Here is a 25594-nt window from a genome sequence, read left to right as displayed (position 1 = left end):
AAGACATTATCATAATAGAACATAGCACAGTACAGGCCCTTCGGCCCTCGACGCTGTGCCAACTTTTTATCCTACTCTAACATCAAACTAACCTACATACCCCACTTTTTACTATCTTCCATGTGCCTATCCAGGAGTTGCTTAAATGTCTCTAATGTATCTGACTCTACTACCACTGCTGGCAGTACGTTCCACGTACCTACCTCTCTGTGTAAAGAACCAACCTCTGACATCTCCCCTAAACGATCCTCCAGTCACCTTAAAATTATGCGCCCTTGTGATAATGAAGACCATAAGAAATAGGAGTGGAAATAAGGCCATTCAGCCCATTGAGTCTACTCCACCATTCAATCATGGCTGCTGGGCATTTCAATGCCACTTACCTGCATTCTCCCAGTAGCCCTTAGTTCCTTGTGAGATTAAGAATTTAGCAATCTCTGCCTTGAAGGCCCCCAAAGTCCCAGTCTCCAATGCGCTCCATGGCAATGAATTCCACAGGCCCACCACTCTCTGGCTGAAGAAATGTCTCCTCATTTCCATTCTAAATTGACCCCCTCTAATTCTAAGGCTGTGCTCACGGGTCCTAGACTCCCAGCCTGACAGAAACAAATTCCCAGGTCCACCCTTTCTAAGTCATGCATTATCTTGTAAGTTTCTGTTAGATCTCCCCTCACCCTTCTAAACTCGAATGATACAATGAAGAAACAGATTACAAGTAGTAGAGGATAGTTAGGAGAGATAATTAAATGTATTATTAAATGTCTTATGGTGAGTTTTTAAAAGCAAACAAAAATCAGAAGGGCTTAATGAAGAAGTTGCAAGCATTACAGCTAAGATTGCTGAAGACTCTGGCAATAATATTGAAATGATGTCAGTTCCCTGTCAACCTCGGGTGCACCTGTCCCCATGGTCACCACCGCAGATGTCAGATCGGCCTTCCTGAAAGTGAACCCATAGAAAGCAACTGGTCTGGATGGAGTTCCCAGCAGGGCACTGAGATCCTGCGTGGCATTTACAGTATTTGCAAACATCTTTAACCTCTCCTTACGACAAGGTGAAGTTCCCACCTGCTACAAGAAGACCACTATCATCCCAATGCCAAAGACAAATCAGGCAATGTGCTTTAGTGACTACCAGCCAGTGGTTCTGACATCAATCATTCTGAAGTGCTTTGAGAGGTTAATAATGGCACATATCAACTCCGGACTCCCAGATTGCCTTGATTTTATACAATTCGCCTGCCATCACGTTAGGTCCACAACAGATGCCATCTCCCTGGCCCAACAATTATCCCTGAAACATCTCGATAACAAGGACATCTACATTAGACTCCTATTTACTGATTTTAGCTCTGCCTTCAATAACATAGTTCCAACCAAACGCATCTCCAAGTTCTGAGACCTATGACTCTGTTGTCCCCTCTGCAACTGGATCTTCAACTCCCTGACCCGTAGACCACAATCAGTAGCAATAGCTGACAAGACCTCCCCCACAATAACCCTCAACCCCACTACCCTGCAAGGCTACATACTCAGCCCCTTACTATACTCTTTAAAATGCTCATATTTGTGTGGCTAAATTCAGCACTTGCTCCATTTTAAAATTTACTGATGAGACCACCATAGTGAGTTGGATTTCAAAAAAAGACAAAACAGAGTACAAAAATGAGTTAGAGAGCTTCGTGGCATGGTGTAAAGACAATAATCTCTCCCTCAATGTCAGCAAAATGAAGGAGCTGGTCATCAACTTAAGGAAGTGGAGTGGAGGAAATGTCCCTGTCTGTTTCAATGATGCTGAGTTGGAAGTAGTTGAGAACTTCAAGTTCCTTGGAGTAAATATCGCCACCAATCTATCCTGGTCCACCCATATTAATGCTACAGTCAAGAAAGCACCACCAATGCGTCTACTTACACAGAAAGCAAAGGCAATTTGGCATGTCCACATGACCTTTATCAAGTTTTGTAGATGTATCTTTGGAAGCATCCTATCCAAATGCATCACAGCTTGGTATGGCAACTGCTCTGCCCAATCCACAAAAACTCAGATTTGTGAACACTGCCCAGTCCATCGTGAAAACCAACCTTCCTTCTATTGACTCTGTTTTCGTTTCCCGCTGCCTTGAGAAAGCAGACAACGTAATCAAAGGCCCCTCTCACCCGGTTATACTGTCATCCACCACCCTCTGCTGTCAGGCAGAAGATACAAATGTTTGAAAACGTTTATCAACAGCTTCAAGAACAGCTTCTTCTCACATATTACCACACTTTTGAATGGATTCTCATATATTAAAGTTGATCTTTCTCTGTACCCTCTTGGCAGCTGTAACATTATATTCTGTATTCTGTTTTAAAACCCTGATGATTTAAGGAAGGTGTGTTTGTCTGGATAGCACGGCAAAATGATACTTTCCACTATATCTCTGTACATGTGACAATAATAAATCAAAAACAGAAAGACAAAGAGTAGGGACTATGTGTTTCTAGAGTAGCGAAACTGCAGAGGACAGAGATAAAAATAGACAATGTTGTCGAGGTGGGATATCAGCAGGGATGAGAAATGGAATTGAGAGGAAGATTATAATCAATAATGATGAAGTAATGCTTGGGGAAAGTATAGGGGAAGAGAAAATCAAAAAAGACCTAATCAAATATAATACTGGACACACACTGATGGGGAATGTACACAGAATTTTGTGTTTTTGTTTCAGATTTCCATCATCCAAAATATTTTGACTTTTCTTTCACGGAAATGAAAACCCCCGAAGTAGTGGTGTTATGCGAGGGCGGAATTAAAATAAGTTTGAAAAATACATAAATCAATCTATTCTTTCCATATTTTGAATACTGATACACATACAATGTATTTCCCAGCAAATTTGATTAATTATTCAAGCCAAATAACTGACTTCAATAAATTTGTGTCAATGCAAAAATGATAACTAGTCAATTTTCTCCTTATTTGTTAATGTCAAACACTCTGTTACTCATTTGTTCTACACTGTATTACAGGGTTTGCATGTCAAGAAGATATTAATGAATGCAAAAAGGCTGCATGCTTTCCTGGAGTCGCTTGTTTCAATAATTTTGGATCTTACAAATGTGGAAGTTGCCCAGGGACAATGCAGGGCGATGGCCGATCTTGCAAACGTGAGTATCCTATTGTGCTGATTAATTGATGTTCACAAAAAGCTGACGTTTATTTATAGGGCAGGGGCCATCCAAATTCTTTTAGTTACTGCAATTACGTTCATGACAAATGATTGCTGTTACTGTAATTTAGATTGACTGCTGTTTCTTGTATTTAACCGATAAAATGCAAACATCCGCACAGCATCTGCACACAACTTTTAAAGACTGATGTGATTTGGACAGTGAAAAATCAAATTCTGTACACACAAAATTAGCTGTTTGAGTTTATAAAAGATTGGCAAGGGTGTGTAAATAATGAACAATAGCTTCGAGTGGTTTAGCAAATGGACACGAAAGATTTGGCACGATCATTAGACCAAAAGACATATTAAATAACAAAAGAAAATTTAAGGTAAATCTTCAAGGTCTAACACTTATCCTCAATATATCTGATGGATGTGCCTGAGCAATTTGCAGGTACTGTTAAGGGATAAAGTCTCAAAGTGCAAACTCCTGAGCGTGACCTCAATTGTAAGGAAAGTATTCAGACCTTAATCAAGAATACTGTAAGGGATCATCTGGCAAAATGAGGTAGAGACTGGATTTGAGTCGAGACAGGGTGGCTTGTGTTTCGCCAATCTGTTGAATGTTTTTAAGCTAATGACAAAGCTTATGTCATGAATCTACATAAATTTTCAAGAAGCATTTGAACATCTCATTTTTAATCTAATTTACAAGATGTGTGTTCATAGAATAGATTAAATATTGTTAAGTTGAATTAAAGAATGCCTTAAAAGTAGACAAAAGAAATCACTAAGTTGTCAGAACGGGTCAGTTCCAAGTAGAGTACCACTAGGTTAATGTCCGTATCGCTGTTGCTTATCATTTTTATGAATGACCCAGAGGATGCGGTTTTAATATCTGAAATTTGCAGATGATATCAACTAAGTTGTCTTGGCTAATGATGCTAATTGGTGCAATAAGCTGAAGAGAGAGAAGCTGAAAAAGTTAGCTCAGTAAGTAGACATGGACAGTTGGAGTTTAACAAGTTATTATAAAGCCAGGAAATTTGAAAGTGTTGAACACAAAATTGATTGCAATGATTAGCCAGACTGATGTCTACTGCAAACCTACAAACTCCCATAACTACCTGAACTACACCTCCTGGCACCAGTATCCTGTAAGAACTCCATCGCATTATCCCAAGTCGTCTGCCTCCGCTGCATCTGCTCAAATGGGGAGACATTCCATTCACAAGCATCCCAGATGTCCACCTGTTTTGAACAACATGCTTTTCCTCCCTCTGTCATTCAGACAGTCCTCTGCCACACCACCTCCATTCCCCATTTCACCGCTCCTAAACCCCCCACCAATGCAATAAAGACAGAGTCCTCCTTGTCCTCACCCACCACTCCACTTGTCTCCGCATCCAATGCATCATCCTCAAACACTTATGCCAACTCCAAATAGACTCCATCACCAAGAACATCTTCCCCTCCCCACCCCTCTCTGCCTTCCACAAGGACCATTCCTTCTGACAGTCCTTCATTCACGCCACTCCTGCATCAAGGTACCTGCAACCAGAAAAGATGCAAAACCTGCTGTTGCACCATCACCTCCATCCAGGGCCCCAAACAGTCCTTCCAGGCTAGACAGAGGTTTACCTGCCTCTCTTCCAACCTACTTTACTGTATCAGGTGCTCCCGATGTGGTTTTCTCTGCACTGGGGAGACGAAACGCAAACTTGGGGAATGGTTCACTGACCATCGCAGCCAGGTCCACAGGGACTGACCGGGCCTCCCAGTCACCACCCATTTCAATTCCTCCAACCCCTCCCTTTCCAACATGACCATCCTTGGCCTCCTCCATTGCCAAGACAAACCACAGCTCCTATTGGAGGAACAACACCTTATCTTCCGTCTGGGCACCCTACAGCTCAGAGGACTCAACATTGAGTTCTCCAAATTCAAATAACCTCCCTTCGTATCCCCTGAATTCCTTCCCAGCCCCTCCCCCTCCCTTCCACTATTCCCTGCCACCCACCGGATTCATTCCTCCTATTGACCAACCAGGTTGTACCTGTTAGGAGAAAGTGAGGACTGCAGATGCTGGAGATCAGAGTCGAGAGTGTGTTACTGGAAAGGTACAGCAGGTCAGGCAGCATCCAAGGAGCAAGAGAATTGAAGTTTTGGGCCGGAGTTCTTCATCAGGAATTCCTCATTCCTAATGAAGGGCTCCAGCCCAAATGTCGATCTTCCTGCTACTCAGATGCTGCCTGACATGCTATACTTTTACAGTAACACACTCTCGAGGGTGTACTCCCTGCCTGTCTTCACCTATCCCCACCTTCCCACCCTGCCCCCGCCACGTCCTTTATCTGCAGCTCCCTCCATACCCACCCCCCAGCCCTGAAGAAGGGTTATACCCAAAACGTTGACTTTTCCACCTCCTGATGCTGCCTGGCTTGCTGTGTGCTTGCAGCCTCCTGCCTGTCTACTTTATCATTATTCTGTCATTTTCATGCAAGGTTGGTGAACGGTAAATGAAATCAACCTTTTTTTGTCTTGCAATTTATTTTCTGATGAGGTGGAATTGACATTGTATTGAAAATATGTACAAAGTTTGATAGTTCAGGCATTAAAACAGTTGAGACATATTTACATATTTACATCAATAAAGGAAGGAAAATGTTGGGACGTATGTTTCTGGCTGTGATTTATCAGTGGAAGGAGTTGATTTTCAATCTGTATCTAGCCCTGTTGAGGCTGTCTTTGAAGTATTACGTTCAGGTTGGTCTCTGTCTTTCAGAAGGAACATTGGAGGCAGTCCAACGGGCAGTATGAGGCTGATTCTTAAATGTCATGCACAAAAGGGAAGGGTGCATTAAATTATGTTGTGGTTTGCCTGCTCTGTCCATATTAGAGAATGATTTTGTTTTTTTCCCTATTGCATTTTGTTTTCACTTTCAAGATAGGCTGAGGTGTAATCGCCTAAATTTGCTATTTATGAAGTCAAATTTTTGAATGATCCTTAAAGTTAAAACAAAGGGATGCTTTATTCAGGTGTCTAAAACCAGGAGATGAAATTTCACAATGCAGACATGGATTAAATCATACATGGAAGAAAGAAAAGAGAAAAAAAGGAAATTTTTAAAAAAGAGAAATTACAACTATGATTTTTTTTTAAAGTAATTGGCATTAATGCACATGAATCAATATTCAGTGAAGATTCTTGTAACTGGTTGTGCTGGCAGAATTACTTTTTCCTAGAAGCTAGGTTGCATTTGAAGGTGTAAAGGTACATTCTTGTACATTGGGCATTTTTCAGTGGGGACGATTTCTTACTGGAAATCAGGGTTCCAGCTGTGTGCTGTCATTTCAATGTTAAAAAACACAGTCTATGAGAAGAGTTCAGAGCTGCAGAATTAAAGCTATTCAGAAGCTAGAAATTTCAATTACGTGGCAGAATTCCTGAATGGGACAATTCAAACTGCCAAGGGAGTTTTGTTATCTCTTGTCAAAACCATTGTGTGTTATAGGGGACACCTGTGGGGGGCACAATAGCTTTGTGTTGCTTTTGTTCAGAACTAGCTGGGCAGACACATTGCAGTAAAACTCATACCAAGGAGCAACAGACAATGTTCATACATCTGGGAGGTGTGACATGCCACAGAATTGGTGAGAAATAAAATGCCAGATTTGAGAATAGCAGACGTTTTAAGGAAATCAAAGAAAATAATGGATGGAGGAATTCTTTACCATTGGGTATGTAAAATTAATTTTGAGTGAGAATTGGTAGAAAATAAAATTTCAAGGTTGGAAGAGCCACAGTCCTACTCTGCTGAGTTCCTTGGCCATTTCCATTTATGTTTTCTTAGTCTGAGAAGCTGTCATTCTTCCTTTCAATACTTCACTGCAGCCCCTCGCATCCTCGAGCTGCACCTCTGGGTTAAGAGATAGAGAGCTCAAGTGTAGCATTTGTATGACTCTTCTCATTGCTGTGGTTTCTATAGTCTCGAAAATCCTTATCATATTGCTCTGTTGTGCCCCAAATCAGACTTTTATCATCCACAGACATTGTCCTCCTCTGCTAGACACATAAGCCATTGTTATCAGATATAATTTTCTCCTTACACCAGAAGAGAGCACACAATTTTGGAGAGCTGCAGAGATTGAAGGTAGGGGCTGGTGAGATTTCCCTTTGGTGACAGTTTCTTTGAGAGCAATTTGCAGTCCATGCAGTTCCCGTCATCTAGAAAGGAAGTCTTGTTCCAAAAGACTGCAGATGTCGGAAATGATCTGTAATCAATGCCTCAGTTTTCTAAGTCAGTAGTGCTCAAATAAAAGAGCAGATCTTCGGGTCTGTAAAGAAGGTCGAGCCTCCTTAAAACCGGATTTCTATCACTTCTGGTTTGTGGAAAAGCATATCCTTGAAGCAAAAGCAATTTGTGCTTCCACTTCTGATACTGGAGCTGTTCCTTTGGCCGGTGATAGCCCTCGTTTTGTCAGGTACAATGTCAAGCTGCATGAGATGCCCCCATATTGCAGCAGGGAAGTGTAGCATAAAGTAAGTGGTAAAGTGCAAGACAGAGGAAAGCGACTGCAAGAAGTTGGCAATTTCCTATTGAACATTGAAAGCTCAGTCCACAACAAAATGCTGTGAGAAGCGGCCTCGTATCTGGTCATGAGTGGAGCTCTTCAGTTTCACTGATCAAAGGCTGTCCAGCTTGTCAGTTTCACTCAAGAAGCAATTCATTGCCATACATTTAGCCTTGATGATCCTATTGATTGTACAGAACTTGGGGAATAAATCCAAGTGCAGAAACAATGTTAAAAAACAAAACAGAACTAATATTATAATTAAATGCCTTACCCAATAGCTCCATAGGGGCTCCATTCCTGCCTTCAATTTGCTTTGCTGAAACCCAGGAGAGGCCATCTGACCCAATGTTACCATTCGGGGATTTACCTCTCTCCAGGCATCCAGACCATTTGCTTGTGAAAACTAGGCCACTTACTACAGATGACTATGATTTTATAAGTTAAGAACGAATTTCTAGCTGCTAATTTATTGGGATTAGCAGACTGATAGGGACGATTCTGTTCTCTTTCATAGTGAGTCATTATGAAAATCCAATAAAAGTAGATGCAAAAAGTTAATGCAGAATGATTAATATTTTATCCCATATAGCGTAACTTATCATTGAATTATAGAATCCCTACACTTTTTAGAAGCAAGCCATTTGGTTCGTCAAGACCATACCAATCATCTGAAGAGCATCCCCCCAAGACCCACCCCTACCCTACCCCTATAACCCTGCATTTCCCATTGCCAGTCCACCTAACCCGCACATCCCTAGATACTATGGGCAATTTAGTGTAGCCGATCCATCTAACCTACATATCTTTAGACTTTAAACATTTGTTCAATATTATTGATCAAACAGTAACATAAAAGAAAATTCATAATGTAATTCATAATGGGCTGTAGCGTAGGTGAAGGCATTCAGACAACATCTAAAAACACAGGTAAATGTCTCCCGTCAAAACAGATTAGATTAGATTTCTTACAGTGTGGAAACACGCCCTTCAGCCCAACAAGTCCACACTGCCCCTCCAAAGAGCAACCCACCCAGACCCATTCCCCTCTCCACCTAACACTATGGGCAATTTCAAATGGCCAATTCACCTAACATTGGATTGTGGGAGGAAACCAGAGCACCCGGAGAAAACCCACGCAGACACGGGGAGAATATGCAAACTCCACACAGACAGTTGCTCGAGGTGGGAATTGAACCCAAGTCCCTGGTGCTGTGAGGCAGCAGTGCTAACCACTGTGCCACCATGCCGCCCACTTCACTTGGTGGCTACTTCATCCAAAGGTCCTGTTGTTAGTCAGATTCTGTAAGACATACCTACCTGAATTTAATCTGGCTGAAGTGGTCCTACCAATGGTTCTGAAATCAGGGACGGTGGGGAGATGCAATTTTAATTTGGTGGTCAATTGACCTATGGCATAAGTAACTTGTGCCATCCTAAAAATGTGCAGGGACCAACCCTAAACCTTCCATACTTTTCTTGTTGTATCTGTCCTCACCAACTTGGGATATTGCTGAAAAAAATGTATTCCTGTCCATTTCTTGCAAATTAGAATACCTGCGATGCTTTTCAAATTCTTTCCTACACTGCAGTCAGGTTGACCCAGTATCTAATGCACTAATTGATTTTTCATTTACTTGCTACTTGAAGATTGCAGCTTGTTGATATTCTAAAAATGAAATATTTTAAGAGCCACGGCACACGTCTGCCATATCTGTATTGCCAGTCTTGTTTAAATAAGCAGTTCCAAGTTTGCCTCACTCCAATGTACTCCTATTTCCTCAGTGTTCATTGACGTGCATAATAATTGCCAGCTTGAGGCAGTCTCCACCAGAATCTCAATATTCTGGACTACATTCTGGGTCTTTTTCAACAAAGTCATCCTGATAGTACCTTGGTAAAGCAAAGTACCCAGCATTATAGAACATGCCCATTTTTCAATCTCCATGACTTTACAGGATGAAATTAATCAGGTTCTACAAAATGAGAATAAAGGCAGTAGGATCAGCCTGTGGCTGCTGCACAATTCAGTGAGATCATATCTGATCTTCCACAACAGCTACACCTTTCTGCACAATCCCAGTGTTTCTTGATCTCCATACTGGCCAAAATGTACATATTTCTATCTTGAATTATTCAACAATAAGCTGACATTTTATTTCAGCAGGCAGTTCATTGGAAAATTTTTCCAATGATTTCCTACTCTTGGGATTTACTTGTTTTGAGTAAAGATGTTTATAAGAAAACCTTGCTTCCTACTCTTTTTATTACTGGTAAGAAAAACACATTGTTCTTGTTTTCCTTTGCAAAATCTTGTTGGATAAAGTATTTATAATGGATATGTCCTATGTAAAGTTATCAAATAGTAATTACACACTCCCATCAGAGCAGTTTTTACATGTTCGGCAGCTCAGCTTCTACTGAAGACGAGCTCCTTTTCTCTGCTCTTTTCTGTTTCTTAAACTACCATAAGTTATATTAGTTACCAATACTGGAAAGTATTACAGAAAATTGCGATTTGAATATTTGACTTTAAAGCAGCTTCTGAATTACGTCAGTACCCATCTCCAGTGTAAAATGTCCCTATGCGTTAATTCAAGACTACACCTAGACTCAATTCCCTGTGTGCATTTCTAAGGAGTTTGACCAGTATACAGAGAGATGGGCTTATTCTGGGTTTAACACCCGTTTAGCCCTTATGTTAGATAAAGTAGTAAAGAAAGCAATCATTTAATATTTTATACCTGGTATGAACAGATTGATGTATGAGAAAGATTAGACAGGCTTAGCCTGTGTGCACTGAAGTTTACAAGAGTCAGCATTAACTTAGTTGAAATGTATTAGATCCTGAAGGACTAGACCAGGTGGATGTTGAAAGAATGCTTTCTGTTGTGGGACAACCTAGAACTAGGAATTGTTGTCTTAAAAATTAAGGGGTCATCCATTTAAAAAGGAGATGAGGAATCATTTTCTTCTCTCAGAACATTGAGTGTCTTTGGAGTACCCTTCCTCAAAAGGCAATGGCTGAAGAATCTTAAAATATTTTTACGATAGGTAGATAGATTACCAAGGGGATGAAAGATTATTGGTGATATGCAGAAGAGTTGAGTTGAGGTCAAAATCAGATGAGCTGTGATCTTATTGAATGGTGGAGTAGGCTCAAAGACCTACTCTCGTTCCTTCTTCACATGTTTGTATGTTTTTCTAACAGATGGAAAATCTTCTGTGTTTTTGGTCTAACTACAGAGAGTAACAACCTTCACGAAAACTACTTCGAGAGAGAAAGTTGCTACCAAGTACATTTTAGTGGGAAATGTGGTTCATTTTATAACGTGCTGATATATATTTGTTTCTCAGACAGTATATATATATATATATATATACCTCAGAGCTGCTCTTGTAGCCATGGTACTTATATGGCTGGTTCAGTTCTATTTCTGGTCAAAGGACACCCCAGGATAATGATGGTGGGAAGTCAGCATTTGGCCATTGCAAAATCTTCAGTACTATTGCTGGAATGTTGTCGGATCCTAAAGCCTTTCTCATATCCAGTGTCTCCAGCTGTTTCACATGAAGTGAGTTGAATTGGCTAAAGACTGACATTTGTGATATTGGTAACCTCTGAAAAAGGCCCAGATGGATCACTTACTCAGCACTTCTGACAAAAGTTCGTTGCAGATGCTTTAGTCTTGTTTTTACTGGTGTGTTGGGCTCCCCCATTATTGAGAATGGGGATGTTTGTGGAATCTCCTCTTCCAGTGATTTATGCAATTGTCCAACACCATTCATGACTAGTAGTCTAACTGAAAAATGTGTCGCTGGAAAAGCGCAGCAGGTCAGGCAGCATCCAAGGAGCAGGAGAATCGATGTTTCGAGCATAAGCCCTTCTTCAGGAATGAGGAAGGTGTGCCAAGCAGGCTAAGATAAAAGGTAGGGAGGAGGGACTTGGGGGACGGTCATTGGGAATGCGATAGGTGAAAGGAGGTTAAGGTGAGGGTGAGAGGCCGGAGAGGGGGTGGGGGCGGAGAGGTCGGGAAGAAGGTAACTGCTGGTTTTGGGATTGCTTAGCTCTGTCTACCCCTTATATTTTATGCTGTTTGACATGCAGGTAGCACTATGATGTAACTTCACCAGGTTGATGCCTCATTTTTCATTACAATAAGGTTGGTCACCTAGCTTACAGGTAATGGTAGAGTGGGGAATATTTCGAGGCATGAGGTTGCAGATTGTATTGGAGTATGATTTTGCTGCAGCTAATGGCCCAGGGCATTGACTGGATGTTCAGACATGAGTTGCTAGAACTCCAGGCAATGATTTTGTTTTGAAAAATCAGAGACATGGAACAAAGAAGGTGGCAATAGGTTGTGTTACATTTTGTATTTTTATATGTACTTTGGATAGCATTCAGCTTCATTGGCAATAATGAAAATTCACAGCACCCCATTGTCCACAACTTGTCAGCATATTTCCTGTAGAGCAATCTCACCCTGAATGTCTCAGGACCCAACTGCAAATAGCGCGTGCACACAACAAATAACAAGTTCATCCTCTGGCCGCAGAATTTCTAGTTGCTGCAGAATCTCTATCCCACTCAATAATTGCAACTCCAAAAGCTTGAGATTTCAAATAAACCTGTTGGACTATAACCTAGTGTCATGTGACTTCTGTCCTTGTCCACTCCAGTCCAACACTGGCCTCTCCACATCGTGGCTTATATTTAAATAATAGAGACATCCGTGTTCCTTATCTGAAAAAGCATAATACATAAATGAGACCAGAAGGTGTTGGAATAAAAGTACGCCATTCAGCCCATTGAATCTGTTCTGCCAATCAATTAGATCATTGATCACTTTCAAATCCATTTTCCTGCCTTTTTCCAATAATCCGTGATTCCTTTACTAATTAAAAATTAGTTTCTCTCAACCTCAAATGGAGTTAGTGACCCAGCTCAATATCCTTCTGCAGTACATAATTCCACAAATTTACTATCCTCTGAGAGAAGAACTTTTGCCTCATCTCTATTTTAAATGGGCAACCCCTTAATCTGAGATTATGCCCTCTGGTCCTAGACGCTTCCACAAGGAGAAATAACCTTTCCGCATCTATCCTGTCAAGTCCCCTCAAAATCTTTGTGTGTTTCAATAAGGTCGCTTCTCATTCTTCTAAATTACAATAAGTGCATGCCCACCTTACTCAATTTCTCTCTGTAAATGTTACCAGATTCAGTTTAGTAAGCCTTTTCTGAACTGCTTGTAACATCATTATGTGTTTCCATAGAAAAAGAGGCCCAAAACTGTTCACAGTATTACAGCTGTGGTCTGACTACTTCCTCATATGGTTGTAACGAAATCTCCCTTTTTCTTTATTCTATTACCTTTGAAATAAAGACCAACATCATCATTTACCTGCCCTATTATCTGCTGATTTTGGATGCTAGCTTTTTGAAAATCATGCGCAAGGATTCCTAAATCCCTAAGTGCTGTCGCTTTCTGCAGTCTTTCTCCATTTAAATAATATTCATCTCTTCTGTTCTTTCTGTCCAAGTGCATAACGCCATGTTTTTCCACGTTATGTTCCAAGTTTTTGCCTGATCACTTAAGCTGTCCCTATCCCTTGAAGATTCTTTGCATCATCTTCACCACTTAATCTTCCTAATTTTGTATCATCCACAAATGTGGCTATAATACATTCACTTTCTTCATCAGGGAATCAGGGACCAAATATAGGAGTAGACTTCTCTTTGCAATTTTCAGGTCCAAGTGGACAAGGCCTGTGGCACATTCTTTCCACCAATTTGGACCAAGTGTGAATGGTCTAAACAGTGTTTTGTGCAGGGACTAACTGCTGAAGACTGCTCAGAAAACAGCTCAGAACATGTTTACTTTGGTTTTGATGGGTTGTCAGGGACCTATAAAGTACTTGGCAATGGCAGTCTTCTGTGTGCAGTCTCCTGCAGTTTATAAGGAATTTTCAGCTTGGCGTAAAAAGCTAACTCCTCATTGTTCTCTCACCTCGAGCTCTGTGAAAGATCAGGTTTATTGTTTTAATGTTTGGTGACCATGCTGTTTCACAGCCTGATGTTCAGTTTTCAACTTTGCTTCAGCTCTGTTTGTTTTCTTTAGATAAGGAGAGATGAAAAACACAGTTGAAAATAGCCAAAATAAGCAAACAAAACCATCAAAACCAAACAACAAAATGGCAAACCATAATATCACAGCATTGTTATATTGTGCAGACGTTTTTACAAGTCTCAACACAACACTAAAATTGAACCATGTGATCCTTTCAAAAATGATTTATTCTTCATTTCAGTGACCCCCATTGTTAAATGTCTAATATGTAATTCAACCATTTCAAGCACTCCTTTATCAGGTATAGAGTCATGGAGATGTACAGACCATTCAATCCAACTCGTCCATGCTGACCCCGGCCTGTTTAGACTCTCCCTGCAGTTCAAATTCTCCAATCCTGGCAACCTCCTTGTAAATCTTTTCAGAACACTTTAAAGTTTCACTACATCCTTCCTATAGGAGGGAGACCAGAATTGTACTTAATATTCCAAAAGTGGTCTAACTAATGTCCTGTACAAGCTAGATATACTTTCCTTCCCAAATATCTTTATAATCTCTGTAGGAAAGATTGGCCATTTGTGCTGTTTGTGACCTCAGTGTTCACAAGGAATTAATTGACAGATTGGCTCAAGTAATTTAGTGCAGTGATGCACAGTATAGAGATTGTTCAGTTTGAAGTTAGCTTTGAAATCGGCGAAGAAGGAATGATACAGGAACACAGACCCAACAGAGAAGGATGATGATTCTGCCATCCTGAGCTAGATTGGAATTCTAGCCTAAAGCGAAAAGTACAGGAAACTAAAACAGCAGTGCATGATGAGCCCAGCTATTTATTTTCCACCAGTTACCAACCTTCCTTTCCTAAAAGATTTAATTCTTGGTGAGAACCAGTTGGCAGTCCTCCGCTACTTCAGTTAAGTGGCTGTAATTTATGAATGAACTCTAGTGAGAGTTGGCAGCTATGTGGTCAAGGAGACTGTAAGAACCTAGCCGCTCTGTCTTCATCGAAAAGAAGCAGATCCATGTTGGAGATAAAAAGTGAAGTTTTAAAAAGGACCAAAGATCAAGGTGGTTCAAGGAAAGACTCAACATGAGAAATACTAAGAAAAAGATACAAAAACAATTTTGAGAAGTAAAATCCCTATAAGATAAACATATTTAAACTAACACAGATGTTGAGAAAATGGTTACTTATTAAAATATAAGGGGAAATAGTAATTTCCTTAACTCAATAGAAAGAAACTGGTAGTGGAGTTGAAATAGAGATGGTTGGCATTGTAGCTATACCACTTCCAATGCAGTGTGAGCTGGGTGATAAATAATCCTACCTGAACCAGAAGGGTACCTCTTCAGTCCATACAAATCAGGTCACAATAACATACATAACACCCCAATTCAAATTTTAAGGCATATGAAAGACGTGTTGCCAACACTCGACTCCATAAAAGTTAACGATACAGCTGAAAAGTCCCAACAAGTTGTATTAAAATTACTCCTTTTGCGACTCGGAGAGTCAGAAAAGTTTCCTTTGACTCCACATTTATATCAAAAACTCCTCCCAAGACCCAACTCTACCATTTTGGACTAATCTTCCAACTGGCTGCTTTGTCCCTGGGCTGCCCCAACATTGCTACTGGGTGACTCGAGATGCCACTGACCAGTCCAAAATTTAATGAAAGCCAGCCATTGACATCTACATATAACATTAAAATCCTGCCATGGCAGATGGTGGAATTTAAATTCAATAAAAAAAAGGTCTGGAATAATTGTTTAATGACCATAAATCTATTGCTGGTTCGCTGAAGTCTTTCAGCAAAGGAAACTGCCATTCTTTCTTGGTCTGGTTGACATGTGTCTCCAAACTCACAGCAATGTGGTTGAATCTTAACAACCCTCTGGGCAATTAGGGATGGGCAATAAATGCTGACCTAGCCAGCATCGCCATATCCTGTGAATGAATAAAAAACAATACAGTACTTGAATTTCTGCTAAATGAATAAATTATACCAACTTAATATTTGAAATGTGCTATTTAAAATGTGGTTAAATCGGAGATGACATGTCAAAATAGGATGCTCGATTATATCAGGCCCATTTCAATTAGATTTTTAATTGCTGTTAAAAATCTTAGCACTCAACTGTTCCACCTCCCTTTTTACTTGCAGCAAAAAAAAAGAACATTACAAACTCCATTTTATCAAAGGTTTGAAAATAAGCTGTTTACTGAAGAACCTACACAAAGAAAAAGATGGATGGATATTAATGACAATTTACTGGCACAATATTATCTACTCTTAAATAATTTGCCTTGTAAGCATTAAAGCTTTGGCCTAGTTCATTGCACAAACATCTGCAAATATCTGCATTTTGACATTAATCAATTTCTTTCAATGCAATAGGGTATGTTCACAATCACCCAGCACTGAATTCCAGCAATATAGTGGCAGGCTGGATTCCCAAGATGCAACTCCATATGTATCTTCCAGCTGCGAGTCCAAAATTTTGATTTTTTTTTAAACTTTAATCTGAATATCTGTTAGAGTGTTCTATATTATAAGTGCTTAAATTTATTCTTTTATGTCATAAGCAGAAATATTGGAAAAATAATCTCAAAAGCAACAGGACTGTTTATTCTTTGATACCACTAGTGGCCATTCAACGATTCATTTGGAATTCTTCCCATGTGAATAGTTAATCATATGATTATTGCTTTATCCCATGAATATTACAAGGATTGGTTCTACATTTAAATAATCTCCCAGTTTGGCGATCATTGCTGACATGATTTTATTTTCACCTACTTAAATAATCTCTTAATTATAATGATTTTTGCACATAAATACCTTTTTTGCATATAAATCACTTTGAAGATTAAGTTTAATTTTGGGTAGAAACCGAACATAAGGACTGGTTTTACAAGGAGATTATTCAATCATTTCTGACAGATTGCAATATGCTCGCTGAGATTTTTTTTAAGAACAGGACATCAAATATCTGTTATGACTTGCTCTTGCGAATTCCGGTTTTTCAATCATTTACATGGTAACTTACTGAAAAAGGGATCAGAAATCAGCAAAGTGAAGCGCAGAATATCTGCGTGAACAATAACTTCTGTGTAGTCCTTAAACAACCAAATTGAAGGACTGAGAAGGAAACCAAACAAAGACTGAGAAGGAAATATAAATTAAAGTGGGCCATTCAATGTCAAATTAAGTTTGGAAAAAGAATGGAAAATTGATAGGATTAAGGATTGGAAGAAGAAAGGAACAGTAAATAATTGCTATTTGTATAATGCTCAGTACTATCCAAAGGAATAAAACTGCACATTTTAATAGTTAATTTTTGATTTTAGAGACATTACCACTTTGCATAATGACAAGTTAATTTACCTCCAGCACAAAAAATGTTAATGAAATGTGGCACATTTCAATGGTGAGACATGCAGCAAGATCCATTCTTGTGAAGCTATTGGTGGATGCTATAGTTTAGACATCAATTCTTGGACATTCACGGTTAACTGTGGATGTCACCTTTTACGTGATGTTCCAAACCATTTTTGGATATAAATAATGGTATGCATCCTTAGTAATTAGTCTGTTCAGCTCTTGAGATTAAAGAATGCAAAGATAAAGGAAACCATTCGACTGTAATTCATAGGTGGAGTCTTGGTAGCCAAAAACAGGAAACAAGTGTTCACAAATTCCACTATATTTTATCTGTTTATATATAATATGAGGCTTGTAAATGACAGGGTACAACTCTTCTTCCATTTGACATGATGCAACATAAAAGGTTATTGCATGAGATAGGAATTCACGGTATTGAGGATAATGTATTAACACCAATTATGGATTGGTTAACACAAAGAAGACAGAATCTGGATTATTGGGTCATTTTTCAGGTTGAAAAGACAGAACCAATGGAGTGCTATAAGGCCTCAATCATTTAGTATCTGTATTTATGACTTGTGGAGGAGGGGATTTGGAATATATCCAAACTTGCTGACAATACAAAAATAGATGGGAGGGCATGTTGTGATGTACTTTGTATGGAAAAATCAAAAGGCAAATTATTCTTTAAATTATTTACATTACTTGTCTTGATGGTACTTAATGTGTAGAATTTTCAGCAAGTTGTGGAGGCTGAATCACAAAATATTTAAGGAGGTAGGAGTTAAATTTTTGAAATATTGAGAAGTTGAGGGCTACGGTGATCTGGCATGAAAGAGGAGTTGAGGCCTGGGGCAGATCATCGATGATCCTATTGAACAGTGGGGCAGGCCTGAGAGGCTGTATGGCCTATTCCTTATATTCCAAATCTCCAGTGAATACAAAATTCCTCAGTTACTTGGCTGCTTCATAATCAAAGAGTTTCTTAGTGCAAAGACTTAACTTTATTGAGGTGAAGCCTCTCCATGTTGATCAGCTCATGCAATGTCTCAGTCATATGCAGTGTAGCACCTTTGGTGTTAACTGCTAAAAGTGTTTAGAGGTGAAGCCTGACAGGACTGACAAGTTTGTCAAGTGAAGCAGTCACTCTAGGTGACACCAGAAAACCAGATCGAGATTCACAAGAATAGTTCCCAGAATTAGGAACTCCAGAGTTCCATAGATGGATTGAGAAGCTGCACCTGGTTCTTTGGCAAAGAGAGAGTTGAAAGGAATCAAAATCATGAAGATGGAGTAAATATAAAACAAACTATTCCCATAGATGGAAGGATAGAGAACAAAGGGACATAGGTTTTATACAATTGGCAAAAGAAACGACTGACAAAAGAAAAGAGTCATGAGGAAAGACTTTTTCACATAGTGAACGGTTAAGATCTGGACGGCACTGCCTGAGTGTGTCAAAGAACAAAGAAAATTACAGCACAGGAACAGGCCCTTCGCTCTCCAAGCCTGCGCTGATCCAAATCCGCTATCTAAATGTGTCACTTATTTTCTAAGGATCTGTATCACTCTGCTTCCTGCCCATTCATTTATGTCTAGATACATCTTAAGTGACGCTATCATGCCCGCTTCTAACTCCTCTGCTGACAACTCCATTCGAAATATCCACCACCCTCTGTGTAAAGAACTTTCCATGCATATCTCCCTTGAACGTTTCTCTCTGATTTTGAACTCGTGACCCCGAGTAATTGAGTACCCCACTCTGGTGGGGGGGGGTGGGGGGAAGCATTTTGCTATCCACCCTGTCTATACCTCTCATGATTTTATAGATCTCAATTTGGTTTCCCCTCAACCTCTGTCTTTCTAATGAAAATGATGTTAATCTACTTGACTTCTCTTGATAGCTAGTACCTTCCATACCATGCAACATCGTGGTGAACCACCTCTGCACCTCCTCCAAAACATCCACATCCTTTTCGTAATGTGGCAAACAGAACTGTATTCCAAATGTGGCCGAACTAAAGTCCTATATAACTGTAACATGACCTGCGAACTCCAGTACTCAATACCCCATAAAATGAAGGAGAACATGCTATATGCCTTCTTGACCACTCTATTGACCTGCATTGCCACCTTCAGGGTACAGTGGACCTGAACACACATCTCTCTGTACATCAATTTTCTTCAGGGCTTTTCCATTCACCATATAGTTCGCTCTTGAATTGGATCTTTCAAAATGCATCACCTCACATTTGCGCGGGTTGAACTCCATCTGCCATTTCTCCACCCAACTCTCCAATCTATCAATATTCTACTGCATTCTCTGACAGTCCCCTTCACGATCTGCTACTCCACCAATCTTAGTGTTATCTGCAAACATGTTAATCAGACCACTTATACCTTCTACCAGATCTTTATGTATATTGCAAACAACAATGGTCCCAACATGGATCCCTGTGGAACACCACTGGTTACAGTTCTCCATTTTGAGAAACTCCCTTCCACTACTCCACTGTCTTCTGCTGCCCAGCCAATTCTCTATCCATCTAACTAGAACACCTTGGACCCCATGTAACTTCACTTTCTCCATCAGCCTACCATGGGGAACCTTATCAAATGTCTTACTGAAGTCCATGTATATGACATATACAGCCCTTCCCTCATCAATAAACTTTGTTGCTTCCTCAAAGAATACTATTAAGTTGGTAAGTCATGACCTTCCCTGCACAAAACCATGTTGCTCATCACTGATAAGCCCATTTTCTTCCAAATGTAAATAGATCCTAACCCTCAGTACTTTCACTGGCAGTTTCCCTACCACTGATGTAGGCTCACTGGTCTATAATTACCTGGATTATCCCTGCTACCCTCCTTAAACAAGAAGATAATATTAGTAATTCTTCAGTCTTTCCAGGCCCCACCTGTGTTCAAGAATGCTGCAAAGATATATGTTCAGGCCCAAGCTACTTCCCCTCTTGCTTCCCTTAGTAACCTGGGATTGGTCCCACCCGGGCCTGGGGACTTGTCTACCTTAATACCTTTTAGAATACCCAACACTTCCTCCCTCCTTATGCCGACTTGAACTAGAGTAATCAAAGATCTCTCCCTAACATCCGTCATGTCCTTCTCCTTGGTGAATATGGATGCAAAGTACTCATTAAGAATCTCACCCATGTTATCTGACTCCAGGCATAACTTGCCTCCTTTGTCTTTGAGTGGGCCAACCCTTTCTCCAGTTACCCTCTTGCTCCATATATACGAATAAAAGATTTTAGAACTTTTTTCAACCCTGTTGCTGAAGATATTTCATGACCCCTTTTATCCATCTTAATTCCTCATTTCAGATTGATCCTCCATTACTGATATTCTTCCAAAGCTTTGCCTGTTTTCATTCACTTAAACCTTATGTATGCTTCCTTTTTCCTCTTAGCTAGTCTCACAATTTCATCTGTCATTGCTGGTTCCCTAATCTTGTCATTTCTATCTCTCATTTTCACAGGGACATATCTGTCCTGCACTCTAATCAATCTCTCTTTAAAAGCCTCCCATATATCAAATGTGGATTTACCTTCAAACAGCTGATATCAATCCACATTCCCCAGCTCCTGCCATACTTTGCTATAGTTGGCCTTCCATAAATGTAGCACTCTTAGGATCACTCTTGTCTTTGTCCATGAGTATTCTAAAACTAATAGCATTGTGATCACTATTCCCAAAGTTATCCCCTACTGAAACTTCAACCACTTGGCTGGGCTCATTCCCCAACACCAGGTCCACTATGGCCCCTTCCCAAGATGGACTATTTACATACTGCTCCACAAAACCCTCCTGGATGCTCCTTACAAATTCTGCTTCATCCAGACCTCTAACACTAAGTGAATCTCAGTCAATGTTGGGAAAATTAAAATCTCCTATTACTACCACCCTGTTGCTCTGACATCTTTCCATAACCTGTTTTACATATTTGTACCTCTACCTCACACTCGCTGTTGGGAGGCCTGTAGTATAGCCCCGACATTGTTACTGTACCCTTCCTATTTTTAAGCTCTGTCCATTTGCCTCACTGCTTGAGTCCTCCATAGTGCCCTCCTTCAGCAGCAATACAACTCCTCCACCCCTTTTACGTCCTTCTCTATCCCACCTGAAGCATCTATATCTTGGGATATTTAGTTGTCAATCATGCCCTTCCCTCAACCAAGTCTCAGTAATAGCAATATCATCATACTCCCAGGTACTAATCAAAGCCCTAGGTTCCTCTGCCTTACCTAATACACTTAAAACAAATGCTCCTCAGACCACCTGTCCCTTTGCGTTCATCATCTGGTCCCTGCCTACTCTTCCCCTTAGCCATGCTGAATTCATTAACTAGTTCCTTACAGGCTTTTGTTGCTACCTCCTTACTGTTCACTAACCACCTCATTTGATTCCCATCCCTCTGTCACATTAGTTTAAACCGCCCCCAACAGTGTTAGCAAAAGCACTCCAAGGACATTGGTTCCAGTCTGGTCCAGGTGTAGACTGTCCAATTTGTAATTGTCCCACCTCCCCCAGAACCAGTGCCAATGTCCTAAAACTTTGAACCCCTCCCTCCTGCATCTTCTCTTAAGCCATTCATTCATTCTGCCTATTCTTTCATTTCTACTCTGACTAGCACGTGGCATGGGATAGCAATCCTGAGATTACTACTTCCGAGGTCCTACTTTTTAACTTGGCTCCTAACTATGTAAATTCTGCTTGTAGGACCTCATCCTGTTTTTTACCTATATCATTGGTGCCTAAATGCACCAGGTCAACTGGCTTCAGAATGTTCTGCAGCCAATCTGAGATATCCCAGACTCGTGCATCTGGAAGGCAACATACCACTCGGGAGACTCGTTTTGACCACATAACCACCTATCTACTCCCCTTACAATTGAATCCCCTATGACTACAGCTCTTCCACTCTTTCTCAGCCTTCTGTACAGCAGAGCCAGCCACGGTGCCATTAACCTGCCTACTGCTGCCTTCTCCTGGTGAGCCATCTCCCCTAACAGTATCCAAAATGATAGACCTGTTTTGGAGGGAGATGCACCTGCACTGCCTTCCTGCTCTTTCTCTGCCTTTTGGTCACCATTCCCTTTCGCCTTTCGCAATCCTAATTTGCAGTGTGACCAATTCACTTAACGTGCTATTCACAACCTCCTGAGCATCGCGGATGCTCCAAAGTGAGTCCATCCACAGCACCAGAGCCACCATGAGGTCTAACAGGAGTTGCAGCTGGACACACTATGGGAAGCTAGAGAAGTGATTGCTGGGCCCCTTGCTGAGATATTAGTATCATTGATAGTCACAGGTGAGGTGGCAGAAGACTGGAGCTTGGCTAACGGAGTACCACTGTTAAAGAAGGGTGGTAAGGACAAGCCAGGGCACTATAGACCAGTGAGCCTGATGTTAGTGGTGGACAAGTTGTTGGAGGGAATCCTGAGGGACAGGATGTACATGTATTTGGAAAGGCAAAGACTGATTAGGGATAGTCGACATGGCTTTGTGCATGGGAAATTATTTCTCACGAACTTGATTGAATTTTTTGAAGAAGTAACGAAGAGGATTGATGAGGGCAGATCAGTGGACGTGATCTATTTGGACTTCAGTAAGGCTTTCGACAAGGTTCCCCATGGGAGACTGGTTAACAAGGTTAGATCTCATGGAATGCAGGGAGAACTAGCCAATTGGATACAGAACTGGCTCAAATTAGAGGGCATAGGCTTCGGGTGAGAGGGGAAACATATAAAAGAGACCTAAGGAGCAACTTTTTCACGCAGATGGTGATACGTGTATGGAATGAGCTGACAGAGGAAGTGGTGAAGGCTAGTATGATTGCAACATTTAAAAGGCATCTGGATGGGTACATGAATGGGAATGGTTTGGAGGCATATGGACCGGGTGCTGGCAGGTGGGACTAGATTGGGTTGGGATATCTGGTCAGCATGAACGAGTTGAACTGAAGGACCTGTTTCCGTGCCATATGTCTCTATGACTCTAATATTCTTTTCAGGTTGAGCATAAATTCCTTGCCTGTCACTTCTATCATTCTAAAAATGAAGTCTTCTGCTTCATAACCTTTTTGAAGGTCTTGCTAATGGGTGGCATAACTTTTCATGATTGGTGTATTTGTACTCTGAGATCCTTTATTTCTGCACTTCAACAACAATGCACCTTCCAAGTATAACATGGATTAATCTTCCTACAACATTCCCCATATTTATCTGTGGTGCACTTTTTCTGTGAATCTTTTTTCCCACTATGAAAGTTTATTCAAATTGTCTTGTAATTTGTTTCAGGCATCCTCCGTATTGATGATACCAACTGCATCTCCCTGCAGTCGTCTTCTTCTTCCATCTCCCCCTCATCTCCAGCAAAATTTGGTACCATCTGCATATTTAGAAACTTTTTGACTCCCTATCCAGACTGTTAATGGAGGTTGTGAATGATTGTGGTCAACCACTGAGATTTGTGAAACATACTTCCAAAGTTCTGCTACTCCAAATAACTACTATCTACTCCCATTCTCTGCTTTTTGCTTTGAATCCATTCTGCCTCCTGTCCCCTGACTCTGCAAGGTCTGACCTTATACATTCCTTTATTATAGGGCACTTGATGAAGGACCATGAACTACTTCTGGGGAAAATAATCATTTGTCAGGGAATCAGCAGACAATGCAGAAAGAAAACTCCTGAAAAGATATTCATCATACAGTTTTACTCAACTCTGATTCAACTCATTCCTACTGTTACCCAGTTATGGGATCATTTAACAATTTTGGAAGACCCCAAGGATATTTAAAGCTGAGTCATATGGTGCAATTTACCAGTCCAACTTGATTAAATGCAACATTCCTATTAACTCATATTTGAGAACATTATTATTAAGCTCATCTAATCTTTTTGTATTTCTGATTTGAATAACTTGAATAATGCTGCATTAATTTACATGGCATATTTATTTATTTTATACACTTCTGAAAGGTTACACTTGTTTTCTGATCTATGTTGTAAAATTGTTACTAATAACCTGTTAATTTGCATTTTGTAAATCTAACTCTTACATGGTTTACAACAACCAGTATAAGATAAATACAATAATGGAACCCATTCACGCAGAATTCATATTAATAATGGTTCTTCAACTTGGATACCTGGCAGAACTGTTTTAGAAATATTCTGCAAACTTTTTCTAAAAGCTACATCTTGATTCTTAATCATGAGAAGCTCATAGCTTGCCCTATGTATTGTAAAAAGGAAAATGTTTTCCCTATTTGAAGCTATTGTGTTTTGCGGCTTCAATAACAAACTTAATCTCCAACTACGTGTTCTGAAGTATGTGTTTTGAGACATACAGCTTATAAAACTGCAAGTTGTTCACAACCTTTGCATTACTTCATTTTGGATTAAGTTATTTGCTAAATAGAGAGGATTGATGAAAATTATACTTTCTGAAGCATGTGATAATATATAATGGATTTGGAAAAAATAAGTGTGTGGTACTAAAAAGGAACATGCTTTATTTTGGAATGCAAGGGATAAGAGGCAGAGGATAGGGATATATGGACTTTTTTTTTCTCCTGACCAGAGAGAATTATACAATTGTGACCCCAGATGTCAACATTTAGAACAGTATTTCCAATTTACAGGTACCGTTATAGAATTAAAAGCGTTTTGAAAGATGACCACTATCTCTGTAGCTATCTCTTAACATTCCAGGGTGAAGGGCATTGGTTCTGGGATTTGTCAACATAAATTTCTAAAAATCTATTGTTTATAAGTATTATTTTTTGACTTCCTCATTCTCACATGACCCTTGGATCTTAATTATTTGCTATCTATCTGCTCTGGCTTGTCTCAACTATCTGATCAAACAGGGGCTCTGCTAATTCCACTTCAACACTCTTATCTGTACTCTTTGATCTCTCCTGTTTCAGTTGGTGACTTTGTGACCTTGTTACCACACAGTTCGTAAAACTTCCAGGATATGTGTCCTACAGTAGTTCAGCTGCTCACAACCTTTGCATTACTTCATTTTGGATTAAGTTATTTGCTGGCTTTTCAGCTACAGAAGGCAGCGCTCCTACAGGTGAATCAACGGTATTATTAGCAAGGACAAATTGAATTCGTGGAGCTAAGAGTTTGTCCAGTACTCCACCCACAAATTCTCCACTCTTCACTGGACACTCTTACCTCACTTTACATAATTGAGCGTTTTTTTTTGTCTCACTGTGAACTCCCATTACTAGTACCTTTTCTGGCAATAGTCCTTCAGAAGTACATATCACTTCAGCTTTCAGCATCACACACTGAGAGGATCCTGTGTCTCTTAATATTGTAACCTCTTTATCTGCTGCTCCTGGCTTATGCGAATAAACGTTACCTTTG

The 25594-nt window shown here is 40.2% G+C and overlaps 1 protein-coding gene across 6 annotated transcripts in view; it reads left to right on the top strand.

Annotated features, from left to right (window-relative positions):
- LOC140482362 (von Willebrand factor D and EGF domain-containing protein) overlaps window positions 1–25594 on the top strand; it is a 303821-nt gene that overhangs the window by 239748 nt on the left and 38479 nt on the right. For 5 of the 6 annotated variants that reach the window (XM_072579723.1, XM_072579720.1, XM_072579719.1 and 2 more), the window contains one exon: window positions 3009–3146. The exons of the other annotated variant lie outside the window; for it this stretch is intronic. In XM_072579723.1, coding sequence (XP_072435824.1) covers window positions 3009–3146 — 138 coding nt within the window. The remainder of the gene's footprint in view (window positions 1–3008; window positions 3147–25594) is intronic. 6 annotated transcript variants of the gene reach the window in all.

The sequence above is a fragment of the Chiloscyllium punctatum genome, chromosome 10, assembly GCF_047496795.1.
Source record: "Chiloscyllium punctatum isolate Juve2018m chromosome 10, sChiPun1.3, whole genome shotgun sequence".
Classification (NCBI taxonomy): domain Eukaryota; kingdom Metazoa; phylum Chordata; class Chondrichthyes; order Orectolobiformes; family Hemiscylliidae; genus Chiloscyllium; species Chiloscyllium punctatum.
This window is presented reverse-complemented; position numbering and strand designations above follow the sequence as displayed.